The following is a 24,893-nucleotide window of genomic DNA, read 5'->3' as shown; positions in this document are numbered from 1 at the left end:
ATAAGAAGTATCTCTGTGTTGGGGTTAGAATTCTTGTCAATTGTGGCAAGCATGGCTTACATGTATCTCTAGTTTTCATGTAATTCAGTAAACTGTAAAGTGATGCCACTATTTTGAGACATTTGCAGTCTATGCGTATGGAAGATTTGGATGTGCAAAAGAGCTTACATCTAAATAGGATACCTACAAGTTTCTTGCACTTACAATCAGGCATTGAGTTTTTAAGGCGTGCGAGTGCGATTCGCACGCGCCGCACGCCTGAAAATGCGCCGAGGAGTGCGATTTTTCGCACGCCTAAAAAAAAAAAAAAAAAAAAAATTTTTTTTTTTTTTTTTTTTTTTTTTTTTAAGTTTTCTTTTTGGATTTAGAATGTCCCTGGAACTTAAGAATGTCTCTGAAAACATTTTTAGAAATAAAAAAAAAATTTACAAAAAGATTAAAAAAAATTATTAATTCATGTTCAAAATAGGCAAATTTATAATTGATGTTCACATTGCAACCTATTTATGATGTAAAGAAGCATACAAAACAAATGCATTTGAAAATCATTCATAGATTATTATGTGAACATAAGTTACTTAATTTGCCTATTTTAAACAAGAATTTATAATTTTTTAAATCTTTTGTAATTTTTTGTATTTTTATTAAATTAATTACAAATGACACTAGCAATTAGTCCAAGGTCCAGGGACATTCTAAATCCAGGGGGAATATAAAAATGTAAAAAAACAAAATTAAAAAAATTACGGTAGATTGTGATATGAATACAATATACAACTTTGCCCTTTGTGCATACCAACTTGTAAAATAATTTTTTCTTGTTATTGTATTTTTTCAATTAACCACAAATGATACAAGCAAAGTTATCACCAAAGCAAATTTACAGCTAAAAGACATCTTTGCAGAATGTACCGTTCATTACCCCAGAGCTTAACCGTGGCCAATTAAAAAAAGTACATGTAGTCACAATATTGCTAAGTTTTAACTGAAAATGAAATCATAGTCATACACCAGTTTTGAAAAAGCACACCTTGATTTATTTAGGTGTGCGATTTGCAGCACACCTAAGAGCACACCTCGGGTTATCCAGGCGTGCGATTTACAGCACACCTGTCACTTTGCAAAACTCAATGCCTGTACAATAGTCCTATTTTGAAATAGAGAATATGTAAGTGTGTTGTCAGCTCAGTCCAGTCCATTCAATAACATAGATCTGCTCTTTAACATACCTGTGACAAACATGTAATAAATATCGCCCTTTGCGGGCAAGCATAAATAAGTTGACACATATCATTCATTACATTGACTGTAAGAAAACATGCTTTCAATACTGGATCCAAAAAGCACAGACTTGTATTGGCCTGAATATATTTTCATGGTTTGCGTACATGTTTTTTTTCTGAAATAGCTGCCACACGTACAATATATATTTGATTTCACTTTAAGTTTGGTAGTGACATAGGTAGGTATTCCACTGGTTGCAGTATCAAATTGTGCATTACTAACCTAATCCTGCAGAGTTTATACATATGCATACAAGGACAGATAGTCGGCATGCTTGCAGCATAAAGAGCACTGATGTTACCATCAAATCAAAGTGAAATAAAAATTGTAAATGTCTATAGTAGGGCAGCTATTCCAGATAGGGCCTTTTGCATGTACCCATAGTTGAAATAAAGACTGCACAAAAAGTAATGCAGCTGTTATAAATACGCATATATAGCTTCGGAACTAATAATTGTTTTCGCAATATTTCAACATATAAAGAAGGACGATTTATTTACGCGCATTTTGATACCCCATCCGTCCATTTGCATTCAATATTAACACCACAGCAGCGTTTTTAAAGACAAATACTCAAATTTAAAAGTTGCAGCTATTTGTATTGATTTGAAGTAAGCGTGGAAGATAATGGTGGGTTTTACATGCCACAATGCTTGCGTAATAACCATTGATTGCTGTAAATTGCAACTTTTAAATTCGGACATTTTTCTTTAAAAGCACTGCTGTGTTGTTAATATTGAATGACAATGGACAAATGGGGTATCAAAATGTGTAAATAAAGCATCCTTCTTTTTATGTTGAAATACTGTGAAAACAGTTACTAGTTCTGAAACCGTATTTGTAACAGATGTGTTACTTTTTGTGCAGACTTTACATCAATTTCCATTCTCTGCTGCAAAGAATACCTTTGATCTTCTATCAAGCATCTATTACAATGTATGTCAGGTGGGAGAAATGGCAAAGCTATGGTAAAGCTAATGGCAAATTGCAACAGGGAACAGAAACTCTGTGTTTGTGATAACGGAAAAAGGGCACACAAAACCTTGGAATATATAAATTCCACTTAACCATAACCTGTCAAGATCTACTCAGCTGCTTGCAGTATATTGCCAGCATCCATTGATAACAAAGCTTGGATAGTTTCAATAGTCATCCCATCAGGGCAATGGATCTGCATGGCTGTACCGTCTGGTTTCTGTACCAGGAATGTACCATCTTCCATCTGCATAATGGTGCTCCCTTCTGGCACGATAGAATGGCCTTGTTCATCAGTTTGGTATGTCACTTCTTCAGTCTCTTCTACTGTTTGTTCTGATTCAGTAACCTGATGATTTAATGGAAACAATTACAATTTTGTTAATTATGTGGTGTATAAAATTTTTGACAAAACTAAAATTAAATGTCATACTTTCATGTTCCAACTTTGTGGAATGACCCACATGCAACTTCCTCCTGTACATGTATATCAATTAGAAATCTTCTTTCTGAAATGGACCTGTCCCATCATAACTTTAATTGCACTGTAGCCTTTGGCAAGTCCTGCAGTTGTAACTCCACTCTAACTGTGCATCATCTATTTTGAGGTCATTGTGTGAAATTGTCGGGTTTTGCTATCACCGTGTTCCAGGAGTTCCATTGTAAGTTATTAATTAATGACTGCGCAATAAGTGCGCGGTCAGGCAATCAATTTGTTTTGATTGGATCACACTTGCTGCGTATATTAATGAGGTTATGAATATATAATAATACATGTATGATGCAAATACCTCATTGACTTCCTCTGTTACTTCCATTGGTTGTGGCTCTTGCTCCACCTCTTGTTGTACAGGTTGAGGACTGGTCACCACTTGCTGCTGTTGCTGTTTAGCTGCTGTTGATGTAGCATCTCCATTGCCACCTGGTGACACAGACTTCAAGGATATTGGAACAGTTGCAGGTTTGTAATAATGGCTACTAGTTTGCTGTTGAACAACCATTTGAGGAGCAGGTGCAAGAGGTGGAGTGGGTTTGATGGCATCCTCTCTTGGCAGTTGGATCTGTGTAACCTGTATTGCAAGGAAAAACTTATATAAGCACTGATATATTTGTTGCTTGCTGTACACTTGCATTATTTCATTACTTATACCGTACGGTACCGTAAAAGTGGAAATTTTTGAAATTTTTCCTCTTTTTTCATGCTCAACACATCTGAGAAAATGGCATGTTATGTTTATGTACAAAAATGCAAATTTAAGAACATGCAAAGTAGTTCAAAATTAGTAAATCACAAACAATTGCAAGCGCAAAAATTGACAGTAGAGGAACCTGATGTAGAGGAACCATTATTGTTAGGATTGTATGTTCCATGTGTAATATGCTGTAAACAATTAGCACACACATGCAATACTTCATCTGACATGTGATGCAACTCCAGTTGCGATGCACCAATTGATGGCATTAGCTTGACCACATAGAGCTACATGTACAAACACACTACAGTGCTGTATGTACAGGGTTCGATTTAACTGGTGTCGTGGAGCAAAATGCTCCTCATTTTGGACAATCTGTTACACAAATTTCAGCTTGTACATGTATAGCAATTTTTTACAATGTAAACAGATGCTAATATCATAAGAACATCGCCTAAATAAGGTTTTCGCTAAAAATTGCTACACAGATTTTTCAAAGTAAATCGAACCCTGTGTATGTACATGTACAGCACTGGGTAGTGGGTACATGCATGTAACAGTTACACTGACATACATGTATAATACATTTTTTTGTAAACCAAATTTTCTTGAATAGAGGATACAAGCTTACCTGTTTTGCTATCCGAGGTGCTGTAGAACTGGAATCTGCTTGTGTTGTTGCTGATGCTTCGTCATCATCGTCAACTCTCTGTCTCTTAGCAGATGGCCCATCATCTTCTTCATTGATTTCCTCCTCCGAAAGGCTATCGTCCCCAGTAACATTTTTTGAAAACCTATAGAAAGCTGGCAACTTATTAGTGGCTGTCCATTCCCTGACACTGTACTTTCCAGCTTCCATGCCCAAAGCTTTGGCCATTTCTTCATCTAACTCTAACAAATCTTGACAGATTTCTTTATCTGACATTGCAGCAGTGTCTTTTGCATCAGCTGGCGGCGATTCACTACTTGAATTTTCAGAAGCTTTTTGAGTAATGTCTTTGACATCAGCTGGCGGCGATTCACTACTCGAGTTTTCAGATGCTTTTTGAGTAGTGTCTTTGGCATCAGCTGGCGGCGATTCACTACTCGAGTTTTCAGATGCTTTTTGAGTAGTGTCTTTGGCATCAGCTGGCGGCGATTCACTACTGGAGTTTTCAGATGCTTTTTGAGCAGTATCTTTTGCATCAGCTGACAGCGATTCACTACTTGAATTTTCAGATGGTTTTTGAGCAGTGTCTTTGACATCAGCAGGTGGTGATTCACTTCTTGTGATTTCGGATGATTTGTCAGTTTGCTTGTCATTTTCTTCAACATTTGATACATCATTTGTATCTTTATCAGTTGCACAGGTAGATTCTTCAACTTTACTATCTGAGGATTGTTGTGAATCAGAAACTGTTTCACTGATTTCACCATTTTCTGTTGTTCTTAACTTTGATTCAGAAGTTGAAGGTGTTGTATCTACAGCACTTGCATCTGAAGATGTCCTCTTTATTTCAGACGATATCCCATCTTCAGATGGTGGCAGTACACCCTCTTTCTTGTTTTGTTCATCAGCTGTTTGAGTCTCCTGAGTATTATCTTGTGTCAGTTTCTGTTGTTTATCATCACACTTGTCATTATCAGTTTGAACCTCATCAGAATTGCTTGGTTCACTATTGTTTCTTTCAGTGCTTTGGTTTTCCTGTGTATTATTATCAGATTCAACACTGGCATCTCCTTGTTTATCGGATTTGGCGGATACCCTCTCAAGGCACTCATCAGCAAACAGTCTTACATGTTTCCTAACACTTTCAAAGTGTTGTAAGATTTCTTGGAATGGCAGTTTCTGTGAATGGGCTTCTTCCACCTTCATGAGTAGGAACTCCCATACAGTGATAGCTTTGGAGAGTCGTGGCAGAGCAAGTTCCATAAGGTCTTCATCTCCAATGGTCTTGATCAGCTGAAACAAAAGTAAATAAGGGAGATACAGGTAAATATCTTCATTTATGAATTGCCACGATGCCAAATCATAAATCCTCACACTACTTTTTAAGCAAAAGATCATTGCTATCTAAGCATAACATCCACGCAAATAACTACCTTCAAATGTAAACAAGTATGGTGGTTATGGACAACAAAATCTAATATAAAAGTGTGGTGGTACAAATCTGCTCAGTCCATGGAAACAACTTGTCATGACACTCTTGATGCTGAAGTTTGTTCGACTTAAGGCGGAAGACTCATAACACTGTATTGATATATAGAATGACATGCAGGCAGTTGGGCATAATGCTTACGCTAGTTGTGCAATGAGTTGTGTAATGTGTGACTGGCGCACGCTTAAATGTAAATTTACGCGAGCGTTAGTTGGGACTTACATAAGCCAAGTTTAACCCATTCTGGGATGTGTAGGTGATTGGGACATTAGCCGTTGGGTTTGTTTGGGCCTGGGAATTAAAACAGTACTCCCGCTCACAATTTTTTATACTGGTTGCAACTTTTTGGGAGCTTTCAGGCATTTTCAATTCATGACTCTAAAAATCCCTAAAAGTTAAGAAATAAATTATGGTAACAACGTTAACAAACCATAGACAAACTGAGTCTGTATATTCCAAGTACGGTACTTGATTACATAATTTAAATTATTTGTAATTTTAGGCTGCGGGCACTGCATCTCACGCTCAGCATGTAGCAAGTGCCCTCACCTCATCCATCATCTCTTCATAAACAATCATACATATTTTCCTCAATATTATTGAATGATTGTATACTCTTGAACAATGTACCTTCCATTATTGTATTATGATGAATTGATGATTGTTTATTTTAATGATTTTTTGATGATTGGACAAAATAAACTGAACTGAACACAATGTGTAACAAGGTCAAATTTCAAGTGTAAGACTAATTAGTTTGATCATACTCAGAGTGATAAAGGTTGTGAGGCCTTCAAATTTCCATTGATTTCTTTAAACCAACTGAGGATGGCCCAAACCTAATTTGATCTTGTATTTGATGTTGTTAGAAAAAATGATTTTTCAACCATTTACTGTGATAGGAATGATGTACGATGTTGAACTTGGTTTCACAAATGTTCAGCTCAACTTTGATACTTCCCTGTCTCTCAATGTGCCTCATTTACTATTCACATAACCATGATTACATAAGCTGAGAGCAGACCCATCTATAGACCAAATCAATGTAGGTAAAAACACTTGAGAATGAGACCTGGATCAAATTAAGTAAAACCATTGCATTCTTCACATAAGAATCATGTTATTAACTAAATCCAATTTTCAAGTGTAAGTCGATATTTGAGTGCAGTAGTGCTTATTGTTAGTCAAGGTTAATGAATTAGTAATTCTAAGTTCAACTTCTTGGAAGTCAGTGTTGCAAAAAAATCATGAAATGGATGAAAATGTCTTGAAAAATGCTGTGGCAAATTTTTTTTTCCCCTCAAATATCTTAATTTTTCTGAAGCCTTGCATCTGTTGGGATTGTGCAGGCATGCATATTGTTTACTTGCACAGTTGCACACAAGGTCCAAGGCAGGATATGAAGGTTTGGGTGTGTAAATTCAAAAACCTGTGTGTGTAAATTTAATGATTTGTGTACCGGTACAAAGTATAGGTCATGTTGGTAAAAAGTGGGTGTGTAACTTACACATTTGGGTGTAACTTACACATTTGGGTGTGAAAAACACTCCCTACACGGCTGGCTGCCTAAGCCCTTGCTTGCACAATATTTATAGTTTGAAAAGCGGGAAGCCCTCTGCTTGAGAAGAGATATAAATGTACTTGCAAATTCTTACACATGCCATACTCGGCAGTGGGGTTTGACTCCCACCCTTTTTATTTTACCCCCACCCTTTTTATTGAGGCACCCTTTATACTGAAAATTCCTGACCCCCACGCTTTTTACTGAGGCACCCTTTATACTGAAAATTCTTGACCCCCACCACTTTTTGATTTTTCCGCTATTTGTAAACATTGACGAAGTCACACGCAATTTGGTTTGAAGTAAATCAAGTACGCTGAATTCTGCACCTATTTCGCACGTGCGAGTCCAATGTTTTCTCTCCATTAAGTTGATACATTACGTGAACAATGCAAATTATATGGGAAAAACTACTACTGTACTGTAAAATAAGCATTTTAATGAATAACTGTACTTTTATGGCGTTCAAATGTTGTTCTTGTCATGAAACTTGACGACGCTATGTTCAGCGACTATATCCTACTTCTTCCGTGTTGCTTCGCTCAATCAATTATGCATGATAATGACGTCACTCATATACGATCAATGTAAAGAAAAATAACACGTCATGGAAAATCGGACATTTGCATATGACGTAGGTGTTTTGGCAGGGCTTCCGGGGGAGGATATTGTGTACATTGAACTGGATTCACGTAAACAAGCGCGCCTGCATCAAATGGAATTTTATCTTGCGACATAGTGTGCAAGTTTTGGTGATTTTTCTTGGAACTATGATTATTTTATCATTCAATAAAAAATATACTGTAAGTTCGGAGAAGCGCCACGCTTTTTATTTCAATCCCACGCTTTATATCAGTCCACGCTTTTTACCCAAAAAGTTTAAACCCCCACGCTTTCACCAATTTTCAGAATTTCGAACCGGCACGCATTATAAAGCGTGGACTGCCGAGTGTGCATGCACACACAAACAAATGTGCTTACTTCCTGAATTCTCTGCTTGCGTCTGTATAAAGCTTGAGTCCCTAGGTTTCCTGCTGTGGTTGTCTTTGATGGTGTACGCTTATTAGGGATGAAGTCTGGATCACCATTTGGTGGCCGTGGTGCAGGTGGACGTCCTCTACGTTTCTTTCTGAAGGATGGTGTTTGAACAGTATGTACTGGTGTTACTTGTTCACTGAAAGACAAAATTTATAATGAACAATAGATAGATAGTTAAAAATCAAATTACAATTTACATGTGAAGTTGTTACATTGTAGCTCTCACTGCCTATGCTAACATTTAAGGGGGTACTACACCCCTGCCCAATTTTGTGCCTATTTTTGCATTTTTCTCAAAAATTATAGCGCATTGGTGACAGGTAAGATACATTGTATACGTATATTATAGGCAAGGACTACAAATACTGCACTGGAAATTTTATTTCAGCACAGACAACAGTTATGGAGTTAGTCAAAAATGAGGGAAAACCAATATTTGATCAATAAATCAATAACTACTTGCCTTGAGTTGCTGAATTTTTAGTGCAGTAGTTGTAGTCCTTGCCCCTATAATATATACATATCTTACTTTTCACCAATGCGCTATAATAACTATGTAGTACCCCCTTAAGGCCATGTGCCATGAAGTACATACATTGTAGAGTTTACATTTCATCAGTAAATTGAATTTACTAACTAGACTACATGTACCGGTACCGGTATTTCATTATTTTCAAGGTTTCATTATTTATATTGATAAATAAGCGATATTTTAATGTTACCAACACTTATTCCATTTGGACATCTTCAGTAGTTTAATAACCCAATACCGTATTGTCTATAATAAACACTCCAGGGCGTTGCATTTTTCCAAAAGGGGGCGTTTATTGCATGTGAATTGTCAGTGAAAAAAAATTTAAAATCGGGTTCAATTTCATGATGGTACTTACTCCTGGAGCATTTATTACAGACAATACGGTACCAGTATATTAAAATATGCAAAATAATGAATTACTTCCAAATTTTTAGCTCATATGCATCACAGTACATGTACCTTAGAGGACTTGTTTGAGTTGATTCCTCCTCCTCATCATATGTTACACCAAGTTCAGCTGGATCACCATGATCTGGATTGTTTTTGAAATGTCTTGCAAGTCCAGCCTTGCCAATATACGCTTTATCACATTTGTCACACTTAAAAGCACGAGGCCTTCCTCCATAGGTTGAAAACTCAGGCGGTGTATTTTTCAGTAGTTCCCCATCATAATCTGTAAAGTCATCTTTTTCATAATCAGGCTCTCCCATTTCTTGAATATGAATTGTCTTATAGTCTCTGACACGATGTATAGGTGGTCTTGACACACGTCCTGATCGAGTTTTCTTTGATTTGACAACAACAGGTTCTGGAGGGGGTTCTCTCACTTTAGGTGGTCTCCCTGGACGTCGTTTTGGATTACTGTTATTGGGAGCAGTAGGTTGGAACTTGACTGTTGTTGGGCTAGGTTTATTTGCTGGTGTAGTTATTCTCATGTATGTTTTTGCTGCTTGAGAAGGTTGAAACACTGGCTTCTTTGCTGCAGGTGCACCTGTGGTAACTGTAATTTTATTAACATTTTTTCCACCAGGAGAGTCTTCGGGAACACGCACAATGGTAATGGGTTGCCCTGGATTTCTTTTCAGAAGTGATTGTACATCAGAATTGTTCAATATACTATTGAGAAGTGATTGACTAACTGAATTTGAACCTGGGGGTGTTTTGATTGTGATGGTAGATGGCAGCGATGATGATTGTGTTGGACCAGTAAGAATACTGTTCAAGCCAATTGAGGTTGCACCTGTTGTTACCACCGAATCATTGACGTTTGCAACAGAGATGGCATTATTAGTAATAGCTACTGGGGTCGCCGTCATGGGGGTAGCAGCTACTTCAACCGATGCATTAACAAAATTAACATTATTAGCTGGTACCGTTCTAGTAACTATGTTACTGACTGTTGGTGCATTTGTGGTTGTGTTTATATTCATACCAGCTAGTGTCAATGATGGAGCTGCACTTGCATGTATTGAGGATTCTGTTGAATCAATCATTGTGGCTATTGACCCCAAAAGAGAACTGGCTGAAATATCTTGAGTGCCACCACCGAAATGGACTATTCCTTGATTGGAAGCTTCAACAACAGGAACAGATGATGTTGTTAGAGTCATTGGAACAGCTGAAACAACTGTTGATCCTTCAACCTGGACAGTTTGAGTTTCTGTTGACTGTTCAATTTGATCATGTTCAAGATGTTGATGGATAACTGGTTGTGAAAGAACAGTTTGTTGAAGGGCTCCACCCACTAGAGTTTCCACAGCACTTAATTCAGCCGGTGTGGAATTAGCCGGTAATATGATCTGCCCTTCTGATGTAGTGATTACCATACCTTCACTGCCAATAGGAATTTCTTGAACGACTTGCTGTTCGACAACTTCAACCTGCTCAAACTGTTGCACCTCTTCTTCAGTCACAACATTCATTGCATTCGAGTCACAGTCTACAACCATCAAATCGGCAGTTTCCGTCACATTTGAGAGAGCCATGGACACAATGTCCATTGTGTTGTTCTCATTACCCTGCGATATTTCAGAAACTGGCAAACTTTCCATTATTTCTGTTGTTTCGACAACAGTATTTGTTTCTGAATTTGGCGGTACAGCCGTCGCATTTTCTCCATTCTCCGCCATGTTTCGTTTATTACAACAAACTGAAATTAAAATAGATCCATGTAAATGATTAGGTCCTGTGCGTGTGCAGAATTTCCTTTGCGAAAATGATCTCCGTAATGTGTGTACTTTTTAATTTTATGTAGTTTCTAGTAATAATACTACGAATATTTCCCTACAAGAAATTTACATTCTTTAATATTATTTTTTGTCAAGTATAAGCTACAAAAATGCTATATAAATAAATATATATGTTCATTGAAACTATTATGACAGCACAGATATGGTTTTATGGACGCCAAATTATGATGTTTTTATTTCCTCTGTGTTTTCCTAAAAATAAAAAGCTTCAAAGGTCAACTTGCGTTTGATTGATTTTTAAAAGGGTTTTTCCAACATTTTGGTCAAAATACTGTGTTTTACAGAAACGTTTTAAAGTTACTAGTTATTTATACTTGTTCTCATATCATTTTAATAATTGATTTCTATTTCTATTTATTTTTCTGTTATACGAGCCAAATTCTTGATATATAGTTTATATTTTGTTCCCGGTATCTCAGCGCCCTTCGATAGCTCAGTTGGTAGAGCGGTGGACTGTAGTGGAAAACTCATTGTCATCCATAGGTCACTGGTTCGAATCCGGTTCGAAGGAGAGGCTTCATCTTTTTGTTTTGTTTTTCTTCTTCTTCAAAAGAACAGAGACACAGCACTTCTATTTGAAAATCTTTCAGGAACATTTTTATTTACATCGGCATATTTTTATTTTTTTTTCCACCGGGAATGATAACATGTCATTGGCTGACGTGGGGAATCGACTCTACACTCAAGAACTGCTCAAATTGTTGGTCTAAATGAGTAGGCCCCCTATGTAGACCTATATTCATGTATATAAGGAAAGACTTGATAAATTCATCTGTGATGTCAATTTGGGCAAAAACTCTCATCATTGAGAAAATTCCCCCGGGGGTTTTGGCCCAATTTTTTTTTGACCACGAAAAAAATTCTTGAGTCAATTTTTTTAATTCTAGATATCTTGGGACCCGTTTAAAAAAATATTTTTATGAATTTTGATCAACTTCACCAAAGATATTTTAAATTTGGGCGAAAATCTGACTTTTTATGTTGTAGGCCTAATAATATTATTATTGTAAGTCTATTTGATGTATTTTTTTTATAACTATGATAGGCCTAAATAATTGTTGCAGGGCCATCATGGAAGAACAGGGGTTCTAAAATTTCCCTTAAAGGCTTAATGTACGATTTCCTTCCAATTTTAAATTTGTCATTATATACTCAAAATGCTGAAATAATACTAGTAATAATTATCGGGAATGGTTTCTGTTAATTTTGAGCTGAAATAACGAGGTAAAGTGAAAGAAACACTGCTTGTTATTTTGGCCGTTTATCACGCAGTTCTATGGGAGGACATAAAGTCATAATTCTTTGAATTATGACTTTATGTCGAACTTTGCTCTGTTTACCTACAAACACAAGAAATTTGGCTGATTCCATTTAGGCGCAAGTTGTGACATGTGTAAACACTACAAATATGCCAAAAAATCAGGTTTGAAAAAAATTAACCAAATTCATATTATAAGATCGTACATTATGACTTTAAGGGAGGATTTCGTGATCATAGCATCCTGAAATGGTATCAGCCTATAAGAGTGTATGTTACTAGCTTACTTACTAGCTTACTTACTAGCTTACTTACTAGCTTACTAGCTTACTGACTAACCATTTGGTCTGAAATGGACATATCTCTAAATGCCACGAAGGTATGACCCCATGAGTGGTGTCATATGAAAGAGGAAAACATAAAGAATGTGATAAAAATATTTCCAAACGTCGGAGGTCATCCAGGGGTCACAGGGGTCAAAAAAGGTCATTTTAACTGAAAATGCTCCGATTGAGCTTAAATTTAAATGCAATGATCCTTGTGACATTCTAAACATGTTTAAAACATTAAAAAATTTATTAAAGGTCATTAAGGGGGTCATAAAGGGGTCAAAGGTCAAGGTTTTCAAAATGCTCCAATTGAGCTGCAATTTTAATGCAATGATCCTTATGACATTCTAAACAAAAAAAAATATTTTAAGATTCATTTAAGGTCCTTAAGAGGTCATAAAGGGGTCAAAGGTCACGTTTTTCAAAATACTCCGATTGAGCTGAAATTTAAACGCAATGATCCGTATGACATTCTAAACATGTTGAAAATATTTTAAAATTCATTTAAGGTCATTAAGGGGCAATAAAGGGGTCAAAGGTCATGTTTTCAAAATGCTTCAATTGAGCTGGAATTTAAATGCAATGATCCTTATGACATTCTTAACATGTTTTAAATATTTTAAAATTCATTAAGTCATACAGGGTCAAAAGTCAAGTTTTCAAAATGCCAGCTTCTCACGATCAAGGTAGGCCTATATTAAAACGGCAATTAATGAAACAGTCTGATTAAAATTAATACTAGGCCTATCCTGCACAGTATTGCTGCTTGATCAGATCGTCACAGTCATCCGCCTAACTTACGGTACCTCGTGCCCTTGCAAAGGCACAGTTCCTCTAGTTCATTTTATATTCTTTACTTCTCCTCTTTCATTAACACCACTCGGGCGGTCATACCTCCGGGTGACAGTGGTATAGGCCTACCACAATATACTGCCGAAGCCACATGGTTCAGCTATGGTGCGGTTATCGCTCTAGTTCAGTAGATATCCACGAAAAAAGCTTAGGGCCTATTCCCAAAATTTGAGTTGATTCCGATTTTGCGTTTGTGAGTTAGGGCCTATGCATGATTAGGCATATGTGTAACTAAATACTAAATAGGCCTACCCTGCTCCATAGACAAATTTTTTCTCTTTTCCACTGAGCACATACTTTGTGCCAGTGCTTTTATTTTTGCTGAACCATGAAATGGTATCAGCCTATATGAGTGAATGTTACTAGCTTACTTACTTACTAGCTTACTTACTTACTAGCTTACTAACTGACTAACCATTTGGTCTGAAATGGACATATCTCTAAATGCCACGAAGGTATGACCCCATGAGTGGTGTCATATGAAAGAGGAAAACATAAAGAATATAATAAAAATATTTCCAAACGTCAGAGGTCATCCTGGGGTCACAGGGGTCAAAAAGGTCAGTTTAACCGAAAATGCTCCGATTGAGCTCAAATTTAAATGCAATGATCCTTATGACATTCTAAGCATGTTTAAAACATTTAAACATTTATTTAAGGTCATTAAGGGGTCATAAAGGGGTCAAAGGTCAAGGTTTTCAAAATGCTCCAATTGAGCTGAAATTTAAATGCAATGATCCTTATGACATTGTAAACATTTAAAAATATTCAAAGCTTCATTTAAGGTCAGTAAGGGGTCATAAAGGGGTCAAAGGTCAAGTTTTCAAAATGCTTCAATTGAGCTGAAATTTAAATGCAATGATCCTTATGACATTCTTAACATGTTTTAAATATTTTAAAATTCATTTAAGGTCATTAAGGGGTCATACAGAGGTCAAAATTCAAGTTTTCAAAATGCCAGCTTTCCACGACCAAGGTATATTAAAACGGCGGCAATGAATCGGCCAGTCATACCTTCGTAGCATTTCGAGATTATGTCCATTACAGACTCCGGGTGACAGTGGTATAGGCCTACCACAATATACTGCCGAAGCCACATGGTTCAGCTATGGGGCGGTTATCGCTCTAGTTTGTTTTTATATACAAAAGAACAATTAAGAAAAATCACAAAAAATCATTAAAAATCACAAAGAATATTTCGTTCTGGTATACGAAATTCAAATTTCACGATAGGCCTATATTTGCTAAACGAATTAATCTGCAAGATTTTTTTTTACATAAACATATAGCCAGAGGTTTTCAGTGATATAACTAGAGCGATAACCGCACCATAGCTGAACCATGTGGCTTCGGCAGTATTGTGGTAGGCCTATAATACCACTGTCACCCGGAGTCTGTAATGGACATAATCTCGAAATGCTACGAAGGTATGACTGGCCGATGCATTGCCGTTTTAATATAGGCCTAGGCCCTACCTTGGTCGTGGAAAGCTGGCATTTTGAAAACTTAAATTTTGACCTCTGTATGACCCCCTTAATGACCTTAAATGAATTTTAAAATATTTAAAACATGCTAAGAATGTCATAAGGATCATTGCATTTAAATTTCAGCTCAATTGAAGCATTTTGAAAACTTGACCTTTGACCCCTTTATTGCCCCTTAATGACCTTAAATGAATTTAAAAATATTTTCAACATGTTTAGAATGTTATAAGGATCATTGCGTTTAAATATCGGCTCAATCGGAGCATTTTGGAAAACTTGACCTTTGACCCCTTTATGACCCCTTAATGACCTTAAATGAATCTTTAAATGTTTTTAAAATGTTTAGAATGTCATTAAGGATCATTGCATATAAATTGCAGCTCAATTGGAGCATTTTCGGTTAAAATGACCTTTTTTGACCCCTGTGACCCTGGATGACCTCTGACGTTTGGAAATATTTTTATTATATTCTTTATGTTTTCCTCTTTCATATGACACCACTCATGGGGTCATACCTTCGTGGCATTTAGAGATATGTCCATTTCAGACCAAAAGGTTGGCGAGTAAGGGAGTAAGGAAGGAAGTAACAAAGACTTCTATAGGCTGACCATTTCATGGTTCAGCAAAAATCTCAACTTTTTTTGAGAAAAGTGAGGAGGTGATGCTGTGGATCACGAAATTCCCAGTTTTAATCCAGGGTTTCAGTGATTTGCAGGAAAATGAGTCGTTTTTGTTAAGGAATGCATGGGGTATGAGCGTTTGGAGAGTATTTTTTGTGGGACATGAGAGCACACCAGAGTGATCAGACCCCGGGGATCAGACATATCGAATTGCATTCTGAATACGAAGAATGTCCTTCTGATATCAAATTCCAATTTTTTTTTAAATTCGCAATACCGTATACGGTAATACACATTTTTATGGTTAAAAATTTATATTCGAAGTAAACTTTATAAACTGATCTGATAGGCCTACTTAAAGTGTATACATGTAGCTGGGATGAAAAGCCGACGATCGTTTGCATTTTCCTTTCTTTGAAGGAAACGGACTGTAAGCAAATCTAGCTAGCCCACGACAACATTCAACTGATGTCTTGAATCGTGTAAACATTTTCTTATATTCCAAGCATGTAAAGCGCTTTGGTACATGTTCACATGTGAAAGGCGCTGTAAATACCAACATTTTTTTTAATTGAAAAATTACCTTAGTTAGATGTATTCTGGGGAATTCCCAAGAATAATTATAACATCAACCTTTCACATTACATCACTTCATGAGGGGATTCCAATATAAAGTCATATCCATTTCACAATCTATAGGGAATTCCCCCAATGATGCAATTAGGCCCTATATATATTCTAGAGAGGGGATTCCCAAACAATCCAAAATTAGATACGATTCAATAATTTGTTTTGGTCAACTTGTGTATCAGGTGATTCCCCAAAATGATCATTATTAAACAATTATAACTCTAAATTGTAAACAAAATATTATAATTAAATTAAATTACACAAGGCACATCGCATAATCATCTATTGAAAGTTATATAAGCAACCTGATCTTTGTTGTTGATTGGCTCAATTAGTGATTAATATTGTGTGACAAATTGACAATCAATAATTTAATCAATCAATCAATCAAGCAAGCAAGCAAGCAAGCAAGCAAGCAAACAAGCAAGCAAGCAAGCAAGCAAGCAAGCAAGCAATCAAACAAGCAAGCAAGCAAGCAAGCAAGCAAGCAAGCAAAAGGCGGGGCAAAAGTTTAACTTTTTGCACTATCATTTAGAGCACATCAAAGTCTACACATGACCCTAAAGTAGGCCCTAGTCGTTTTTGACCCCATGGCAGGGTCAACTATGCACCGAACTCATTGAAGTCATTTGTGACCCGGAGATGAAGTCAAATGATTTGACCCAAATTGTAGTTAAAATGGCTACATTTAGGGTCAAAAAATTATTTGATCCCTAACAGAGTCAGTTGAAAAATAACCCTATGTGTCAAGTGAAAAATGACTATATATTCTTTCTAAAGTTCTTTCTAAAGTTCTTTCTAAAGTTCTTTCTAAAGTTCTTTCTTTCTAAAGTTCTTTCTTTCTAAAGTTCTTTCTTTCTAAAGTTCTTTCTTTCTAAAGTTCTTTCTTTCTAAAGTTCTTTCTTTCTTACTTTCTAAAGTTCTTTCTTTCTCTCTTTCTAAAGTTCTTTCTTTCTTTCTTTCTAAAGTTCTTTCTTTCTCTCTAAAGTTCTTTCTTTCTTTCTAAAGTTCTTTCTAAAAGTTCTTTCTTTCTAAAGTTCTTTCTTAAAAAGCTTTAAAAGTAGGCGTAGGCCTAATGCTGGTTTTTTTTTACCCCGGCTTTTCTTGTGTTTTGCTCTTGCTTTCAAGTTGGTTTCTTTCTTTGGAGTTGATTTCTTTCTTTTTTTAAATTAAATTTAATTTTTTCTATCTTTTTTTTTCTCATTAAAAAATCTTTCTTTTCTCTCAGCTTTCTATGATTCTATCATATATTCACAGTTTATATGCTGCATGATTACACTACAGGTACAGGTTGATTCAGGTTGATTTCCCTGGATTTATTTCCACAAAATTGAAAGTACCCCATCAACGATCAAATTGGGTTCAGGCCAATATCGAGAAATTATTTATCAACGTGGTGATTTATAAACACGGAGAAATGGTCATGGCTTGAAGCGAAATTTCCCGTTTTACTGACAGTGTCTGGTGTGAAATAACTTCTAAACATTATGGTATGATAATAATGTAAGCCTAAGCTCTGTTTAAAGTATTGCACGTCGTTTATTTCAGGTGTTAAAGAGGTGAAATGTTACACTATTTTGACGAGTGCACGAACATGACCGTCGATATTTTTTTTATTGCTACGAACATGTCTGTCCTTGCTGCGCTGTGCTTGTTGTTGTGAAGCTTGAAGTGTCATTTTGTCAATTTACGCTGCAATGCAAATTATTATACTCTGCTGGATGAAAACGGATACATTTAACTTATAGTACTTCTTCTAAGACACAGTACTAGAGAATAAGAAATTTGACTGAAAATCTACATGTAATTGTAAAAACAACAGTACACTTTATTACTTCATACTTGACTCGCACAGAAGTCAAGTCTTGGACTGGTCAGTCAGCTGACACTCAGTCACTGAGCTGAATGACCTCAGTTAATAATTTTCTATTTCATGATGATTGTAAAAGCAGGAAGTATATGATACATGATGACATGTTTACACCATGGACTATCCATGATGTAGCTAGCAGTTCTTCTTCTACATTTAAAATAACAGTAAGCTTAATAAAAATAATAATAACATTTTTCTAACATTGACTTGTCAATGTTTTCAATCTTGAGTTTGCTCGAGAAGTCTAGCCAAGAATTTGCTCACCGATAGCTTCACAGTCTAGGCTAGAGACCATTGCATTCAAAATCTAGTCGGATTGGCTGAAGCATGAAACCGTGTAAAGCAATAAGCCCTTTCGCAATTTCAGAACAGAGTGCATTGTGCTTGTGGGTAATATCCATGAAAAGAATTGGGAGATAAACACGGTGACTCATGCAGTATATTTCAATGGGAGTGAACTTCGCACTTTAAAAAAAATGCTACCTACTTGTGTTTTGCACATTCTCTGGTCCAGATGTCTTCTCAATACTTGCATACTAACAAAGTACCTATTGATTGTGATTGTTTCAAATGGCAAATCTTGTAAAAGACAAGAAAAATCACAGGGGATTCCTTTGAGTCGCAGTTCATTCACACGGCCGTCAATGGGGGAGATTGGTTCTGTTTATCTCTTGTCGAAGAACTGTGTGACAATGTCTGAGCATGCGCAGTTGCAATTTTCTGAAATTGCGAAAGGGCTTATGGAACAAGGGAAAACAGTAGCATGATCGACGGCGACGGGAATTATATAAATAAACATTATTTTATATTATATTTATATAATTCCCGTCGATCATGCTACTGTTTTTCCGTGTTATATTTCCTCACAGGGAGGATGGCAATTTATTTCTCGCATTTTACGGACCTAGCTACTATGCTATGGTCTATTTGCGGGAGGAGATAAGTTTAAGTGACCGCGTATGGGTTCGAATTTCAACCAGCCTAATCATTACATGGATCGAATCCATGGGTTCCTACAGTCACCTGAGGGCCGATCTGAGGGCTGATGACACACATTCGATGGGTGTACCTAATCATGAAGCTCCCGTGGTTAAGGCATAGGTCTCGTAAACCTGAGGTCCTGGGTTCGATTCCCAGGCGGGATCACTTTTTCTACTTGTCTCCTTTATTATTTGCGACGGCAAACTTGGGCTGGGCAATTCCATGTTAAAATGACATTTTTTCAAAAATATGAACTTTGCAATTGGCAATTATTGATGATATATTTTGATTATACACCCTTTAAAGTTAACAAAAAAGAAATTTTCAAATGAATATCAGCTGCAGTATTTTTTTTTTCATTGATTTGAAGGATTTAATGTATTTTCCTACATTTTGTTAATAGCAGATAGTCAAAAGTAATTAATTTTTTTTCTCATTAATATATGGAACAAAAACAATTCTTTTTTTGTGATAGTGTTGTTTGATACATAATTTGTCAAAATAAAAAATAAAAAATTAGGAAGCTGTGTTGGTAATGGTCAGAATGGCACGGCAAGTTGTATAATATTAAGCATGTAACGCGAGTCACAAAAAGAACAACTTTTGAATGCAGTAAAAAATCTAAAGGGTTATAAATGTTCCCTTTCATTTTCCTCCTGGTTTGGGTCATAACTTATAATTATTTCATAAGGTTTTTGGTTTGCTACAATTGTACCACCAGAGACAGACTATTCAAAATGGTAACGCGAGTCACAATGTAACGCGAGTCACGATATTGTAACGCGAGTCACACATATTATACAGCCCTCTATACAGTAGGACTAGAAAATAATCCATAAATAATCACTAAAACTTCTCCCTCCCAATTTTACCCTCCCCAGGACTCATAATTATTGTAAATCACTTAATAAATTGCAGGACTGGAAACCGTTTTTGTCCCTATCTGTGAATTCAAATTCACAATTTGACTTTCCATTATAAACACCCATTATAAACACCCACTACCACCATTCCACCCCAGTTTCTCCACCTAACCCCAGAACAGAAGGTCATGTTTAAAGTTGAATTCCACAATATAAATTAAATAGAGCATGTTTAGAACTTTCAAATTGGGCTGTGTTATCAAATAGTGAGTGTAACAGTCACGTAACGCGAGTCACGCACTAAGTTGGCCATTTTAAAAATACCAAACTCAAATGTACTTAATGTTTGCTTCTGTAGTATAGCTGCAGTAAAAGGTAATTACTTAGTGGTATCAACTGTTGTGTGCAGCTTCTTGTTTGAGGAGAAATATTGAAAAAGTAAAAGCTCAATTTGGAAGGGGTAATTTTAGTAACAAAAGTCACAACCACATTTTTGCCAATAAATGTTACATCGTTACATAGAGTTATTCACAAATTACAAGTTTACGTGATTTGATACATGTAAAGAGAAGATGAATAAATGAAGTCTGAGGAATGTGTTCCACATAGATCAGCGGCAGCCTTTTATATTTTGCTACTAGGGGCTCTGCAATAAGCAGACCTCCCCTCTCAGCCTGCCATAAATTGCTTGATCCTCTTCTCGGCCTGCCAAAAAATCCTTACCCCTCTTTGCACATATGGAAAATGTTTAGGAACCCATTTTGCAAAGCTTAAATGGTCTATATCAGTTTTGCATACACCAGGCACAAAAAGAAACTCATCAGTTATAGTCACCCTTGCTGTTCAACAACATGATAATTTTGCATTATTCTGAAATATACATTTTTTTAGTTGGATTTTGCTTTCTCGTTTGACATCCTGTTCATGAAAATCGAGCAAGAATTGACCAAGATATGTGCCTCAAACCCCAAAATCGAAAGTTGCAATTTTAACGATTCAATTGTGCCTGTTACACTGTGTGCTTTATTGATCGGCCCGTGGTGCTTGTGTACAACACAACGATGCATCCCATTGAAAATCGTTGAAATTGCAACTTTTAATTTTGGGGTTTGAGAGTTTGGAGGCGCATGTCGTGGTAAATTCTTGTTCATTTTTTTATGAACAGGGTGTCAAGTGAGAAAGCAAAGTCCAATTAACAAAATGTATATTTCAGAATAATCAAAAATTATTAGGTTGTTGAACAGCAAGGATGACTATAACTGACAAGTTTTTTTGTGCCTGGTGTATATGAATGTTTCCATACAGTTTTTCAATGCATTTTATGTAATAAATATATATGAAAATTGTATTCTTATTCAAATTGCCAGTTTTTTTTAAATTTCCATCATTAGCCCCCATTACCACCCCACCCCACCACCACCCCACCCCAGAGGAGAGGGTCCTTTTTAATGCTGAATTACAGTATTTTTATAGTGCTAAAGTAAAACTGACCACAATGGAAATGAAATTGAGCGTGTTTAAAGCTTTCAAAGTGGGACCATGTAATCAAAATAGTGAGCGAACGCGAGTCACGTAACGCGATGCACCACAAATTAGCTAAAGTTGGCCATTTTAAAAATACCAATCTCAAATATACTTGGTGTTTGTTTCTGTAATACAGCTGAGATATAAGGTAATTACTTAGTGGTATAAACTTTTGTCTGCAGCTGTTTGTTTGAGGAGAAATATTGAACAAGTAAAAGCCTAATTTTGAAGGTGTAATTTTTCGTAACGCGAGTCACGATCACAATTTTTGCTATAAATGTTTCACCAAGTTATTCACAAATTACAAATGTATGTGATTTGAAGCATTGGGTCTGTAAGTACATGTGAAGGGAAGATGAATAAATGATCTCCTCGTTCAATTGTATTTATATGACATTGAATGTGCTGATTTTATCAAAAATGTAACGCGAGTAACATGGAATTGCCCGGCTTATAAATGGAAGTTCAGAAGTAAACAGCCGATCACGACTGACAACTACATCCGGCTTCCTGTTTTAAGCTTGGAGTGCCGTGTGTTCAAGTGGTGGCATGGTGCTTCACAACTTACAGGTACGCAGTATGCACAAAATTATGCGTCCGGGTAACAATTCATGCGTTTATTAACGGCAGTTGACTCGTAGTTGACGCATGGTGGAGTACCAATGTAGGTTCTCGGCTACTCGTGTATCTACAGTATGGAGGCCGACGCTGGTACTTTATGTAGTACCAACATCAGCCACCACTGGCTAGGCCCTAGGGTTGGTATTATCATTCAGTAGACATGACATTTCATTGGTTACCGTACTAGTAAATAGCCAAATAATATAATTTCGTATTGTTCAGCGTTCATAAATTACCGTACAATATAGCTGTTATTATTCAGCTCTTCATCAGTACCGGCAATGCATACCCGTGTTGTATTGTAAGCTGGGGTGATCGCGTATACATGCGGTAGAGTCTGCAATTACGCGCTACCTCGCGTCGCGCGCTAAGTGTGTGTCTCGCATTGGCGCGCTGTATTACATGGCTTGGTGGACAGTGGTATTGCATGATGGAAAACTGTAAAGCATGCATGGAGCTTTGGAGTAGGCCTATAATAGCTTGATCATTTTAGGATTGCGGTGTTATTTGTTTGTTTGTTTGTTTGTTTGTTTGTTTGTTTGTTTGTTTATTTATTTATTTATTTATTTATTTATTTATTTATTTATTTATTTATTTATTTATTTATTTATTTATTTATTTATGTTAAATTCATGTCTACTGAATGATAAATTCTTTACCCCCTGTCTGTTCATGCAATTGGAAAAATATCACTGGTTTGGTGTGATACGACCTCAAAACCAGTGATATTTTTCGTATTGCATGAACGAAAACTCAGAAAGTTTTCTGTAAGATAGCTCTTCTAAGGCGTCTTAGCACATTTCTTGATGCCAAGTGCTGTTTGGTTTGGTAGATACAACGAGGATGTCCATAAACTCAAAAACGTTGTGCCAGAATTATATTAAGTGTTAATTATCTAACTTCATCTAATATTATGTTTCCAATGGTAGGATGGAAGTCACTTCAAGACCGTTGTAACTATTTTAAGGCTTTATTGATGTATAAATCTCTAAATGGTTTGGCTCCATCATATCTCTCTTCAAAATTCAATTATATTTCAGATAGACATTGTGTTAATCTGAGACAAGCCGCAGCTGATCTGCTGGCGCTACCACCATGTTCAAATGGCAATGATACTAAATATTTCAAGTCTTCATTTTCCTATAGTGGTGTTCAAGTATGGAACAAAATTAATCTTGACATCAGAAAGTCACCAAGTATTCAATGTTTTAAGCGCATGTACAATTTATGATGAACATAACGTTTGTTGCTTTAGGACCAATATTGGTCTATTTTGCATTAAGAGTGTTAATGTTGATGAATTTGGTTGTTATTTGTATCTTATTTTATGTTATTGTTAATTATTTCATCATGGTTGATGCGCACAAAACATCATGATAAACAGTTTCTTCATTTTATGTTTGTATATTAATTATGTGGGGGTGCGTATGTGGGGGGTGAGTGTATAAGGTGTGAGTTTTTTTTTACGTGAGGGGCGAAGTAGTGTATGTTTGTGCGGTAGTGGAGATATGAGGATGATAATGTTGTGTGGGGAGTAGTGCAGTGGTGGATATTTGAGGGTGATAGGAGAATATGAGTTCAATATGAGTTTGATTTTGATTCGGATCTGTGCAATATATTTGATTATAATTTTGTGCCATGTTGAGTTACCAATATTAGTAGTACCGTACTTTGTAATGATTTGTTCTTAACATTGTATTAGTTTAAGTACTTGTAAATTGGTATACTCTATTTAAATTGTGATTTATATGTTTATGCTTTATTATAATACTCATGTGTATGTTTTTTAATGTTATGCAGGGCCCCGTGTAAGAACAGCATTTTAGCATTTTAGCTGATCGGGCCACCCTGGGTAAATATGATGCAATAAATAAATAAATAAAACAAACAGGGGATAACTAATAGTATCAGCAGTAGTAGGTGCAAAATACCAGTGAAAATTTAATTTTTTTTTTCAATTTGGTACCCGGTTACCCGCCGAAAAATGCGCTGGGTACCCGGGCACAAAATTACCCGAAAATCACACCCCTAGCCCCTATATACATAACTTTTGTTAGCAGTGTGTGTGTGTAGTTTGTGAGAAAAATGTAAAATTAGTCACAAAATTTATCAGGGGTTGTAGTACCACTTTAAATGCATGAATGTGTTAATAGTGTTTTAATTACTTTATTTTGCCTCATTTCATCAAAATTGTTGTTTTATTGCTAGCAAAATAAAAGAGAAACCTTTTGCATAATTTTGAAAAATATAAAGGGTGGGACAAACTTAAAAGGGCATTTCGTGATCCACAGCCTCATCTAAGGCTGGCATTTTCGATCAGATAAACGGGTACCCGCCGAGATTACATTACCCGGTAGGAAATACCTCCCGGGTACCGAAATTCAAATTCAACCAATTTTTTTTTTTTAAGTTTGTTATTTTTTCGGTTTTGTAGTGTCCCTGGACCTAGACCTAAATGCTAGGATCATTCATGGTTGACCTAAAAAATAAAAAAAAATTCAAGATATTTTGTTATTTTTAATATGAAAATTGATAATTTGTATTCATGTCATAGTCTATTAATGATTTCAAAATGCATTCAAATTCAATACATTTTGAAATCATTAATTTAATAGACTATAACATGAATACAAATTATCAATTTTCATATAAAAAATAACAAAATATCTTGAAATTTATTTATTTATTTTTTTTTTTAGGTCAACCATGAATGATCCTGGCATTTAGGTCTAGGTCCAGAGACACTACAAAACCGAAAAAATAAAAAACTTCAAAAAAAGTTGAGATTTTTATATCACTGGAATACTCTGGCTACATAATGTACAAAATATTTCTTGCAGATTAATTCGTTTAGCAAAGATATCGCTGAAATTTGAATTTCGTTC

General features: G+C 35.9%; 2 protein-coding genes and 1 non-coding gene across 5 annotated transcripts in view; 2 read left to right on the top strand and 1 right to left on the bottom strand.

The window, feature by feature from the left end:
* Positions 1–1,031: 1,031 nt before the first annotated feature.
* On the bottom strand, positions 1,032–10,864 carry LOC140152768 (uncharacterized). Its single transcript, XM_072175259.1, has 5 exons — positions 9,184–10,864; positions 8,133–8,325; positions 4,084–5,394; positions 3,051–3,329; positions 1,032–2,608 (listed from the first exon to the last, which is right to left on the bottom strand). The coding sequence occupies exons 1-5, from the start codon at positions 10,851–10,853 to the stop codon at positions 2,369–2,371; spliced, it is 3,693 nt and encodes a 1,230-aa protein (XP_072031360.1). The 5' UTR covers positions 10,854–10,864; the 3' UTR covers positions 1,032–2,368.
* A 531-nt stretch (positions 10,865–11,395) lies between these two features.
* Positions 11,396–11,484, top strand: Trnay-gua (transfer RNA tyrosine (anticodon GUA)). Its single transcript is given in 2 exon segments — positions 11,396–11,432; positions 11,449–11,484. It is a non-coding gene; the product is annotated as a tRNA-Tyr (tRNA).
* A 6,040-nt stretch (positions 11,485–17,524) lies between these two features.
* LOC140152765 (protein Smaug homolog 1-like) overlaps positions 17,525–24,893 on the top strand; it is a 69,817-nt gene continuing 62,448 nt past the window's right edge. For 2 of the 3 annotated variants that reach the window (XM_072175257.1, XM_072175254.1), the window contains exon 1: positions 17,525–17,636. The gene's annotated coding sequence lies outside the window, so the exon portion shown is untranslated. Of the gene's footprint in view, positions 17,650–24,893 lie in introns of all 3 variants that reach the window. The other variant, XM_072175255.1, reaches the window with a different exon arrangement.

The sequence above is a fragment of the Amphiura filiformis genome, chromosome 5 (assembly GCF_039555335.1).
Source record: "Amphiura filiformis chromosome 5, Afil_fr2py, whole genome shotgun sequence".
Classification (NCBI taxonomy): Eukaryota; Metazoa; Echinodermata; class Ophiuroidea; order Amphilepidida; family Amphiuridae; genus Amphiura; species Amphiura filiformis.
This window is presented reverse-complemented; position numbering and strand designations above follow the sequence as displayed.

Bases quoted from the DNA above. Each gene is read 5' to 3' on its own strand.
- LOC140152768 (XM_072175259.1), bottom strand. From the start codon at position 10,853: ATGGCGGAGAATGGAGAAAATGCGACGGCTGTACCGCCAAATTCAGAA. The intron at 5,395-8,132 runs GTAAGCACATTT...CTTTTGTTTCAG, and splicing joins GCAAGCAGAGAATTCAGGAA to CTGATCAAGACCATTGGAGA. The intron at 3,330-4,083 runs GTAAGCTTGTAT...CTTGCAATACAG, and splicing joins CACCTCGGATAGCAAAACAG to GTTACACAGATCCAACTGCC.